The sequence below is a fragment of the Colobus angolensis genome, unplaced genomic scaffold (genome assembly GCF_000951035.1).
Source record: "Colobus angolensis palliatus isolate OR3802 unplaced genomic scaffold, Cang.pa_1.0 Scaffold792, whole genome shotgun sequence".
Taxonomy (NCBI): domain Eukaryota; kingdom Metazoa; phylum Chordata; class Mammalia; order Primates; family Cercopithecidae; genus Colobus; species Colobus angolensis.
Window position 1 is genome coordinate 120052 of NW_012121732.1, and position 369 is coordinate 120420.

At 39.8% G+C, this 369-nt stretch overlaps 1 protein-coding gene across 1 annotated transcript in view; it reads right to left on the bottom strand.

The window, feature by feature from the left end:
• The window catches only part of LOC105502333 (pyridoxal-dependent decarboxylase domain-containing protein 1-like), a 41339-nt gene extending 41139 nt beyond the window's left edge, over positions 1-200 (bottom strand). Inside the window, 1 exon segment of the mRNA XM_011928745.1 lies at positions 115-200. Within this exon segment, the coding sequence (XP_011784135.1) occupies positions 115-179 (65 nt within the window). The 5' untranslated portion in view covers positions 180-200.
• Positions 201-369: the final 169 nt, after the last annotated feature.

Genomic DNA, 369 nt, shown 5'->3' on the forward strand with positions numbered 1-369 from the left:
ATTTTCAAGTCAGCCTAAGCTGTGTGTGACACTGTGCAGCCAAGAGGCATCTTTAACAGAAGGAAACCGGAGTTGCTGGCTTCACAGCAGGCTGAGCTTGTTGAACAGGGTCACCTCTGTCCTGCTCACCTCTGACTGTCCTCCAGCATCTTCATTGCCTCCTTCAAGTTTTTTCCCATTTCAGCTAACGTAGGGTCTGCTATCTGAGAGACAAAAAAAAAAAAGAAATTTTAATAATCCTCTACTACCTCTACAACACAATTCACCCAGAAAAATCAAGTGCATCATTTCTTCTGGATTTATTGTAAAATACATGCATGATTTTAAAACTTCCAACAGTACAAAAGTATAACAGAAAAAGTAAAAGTC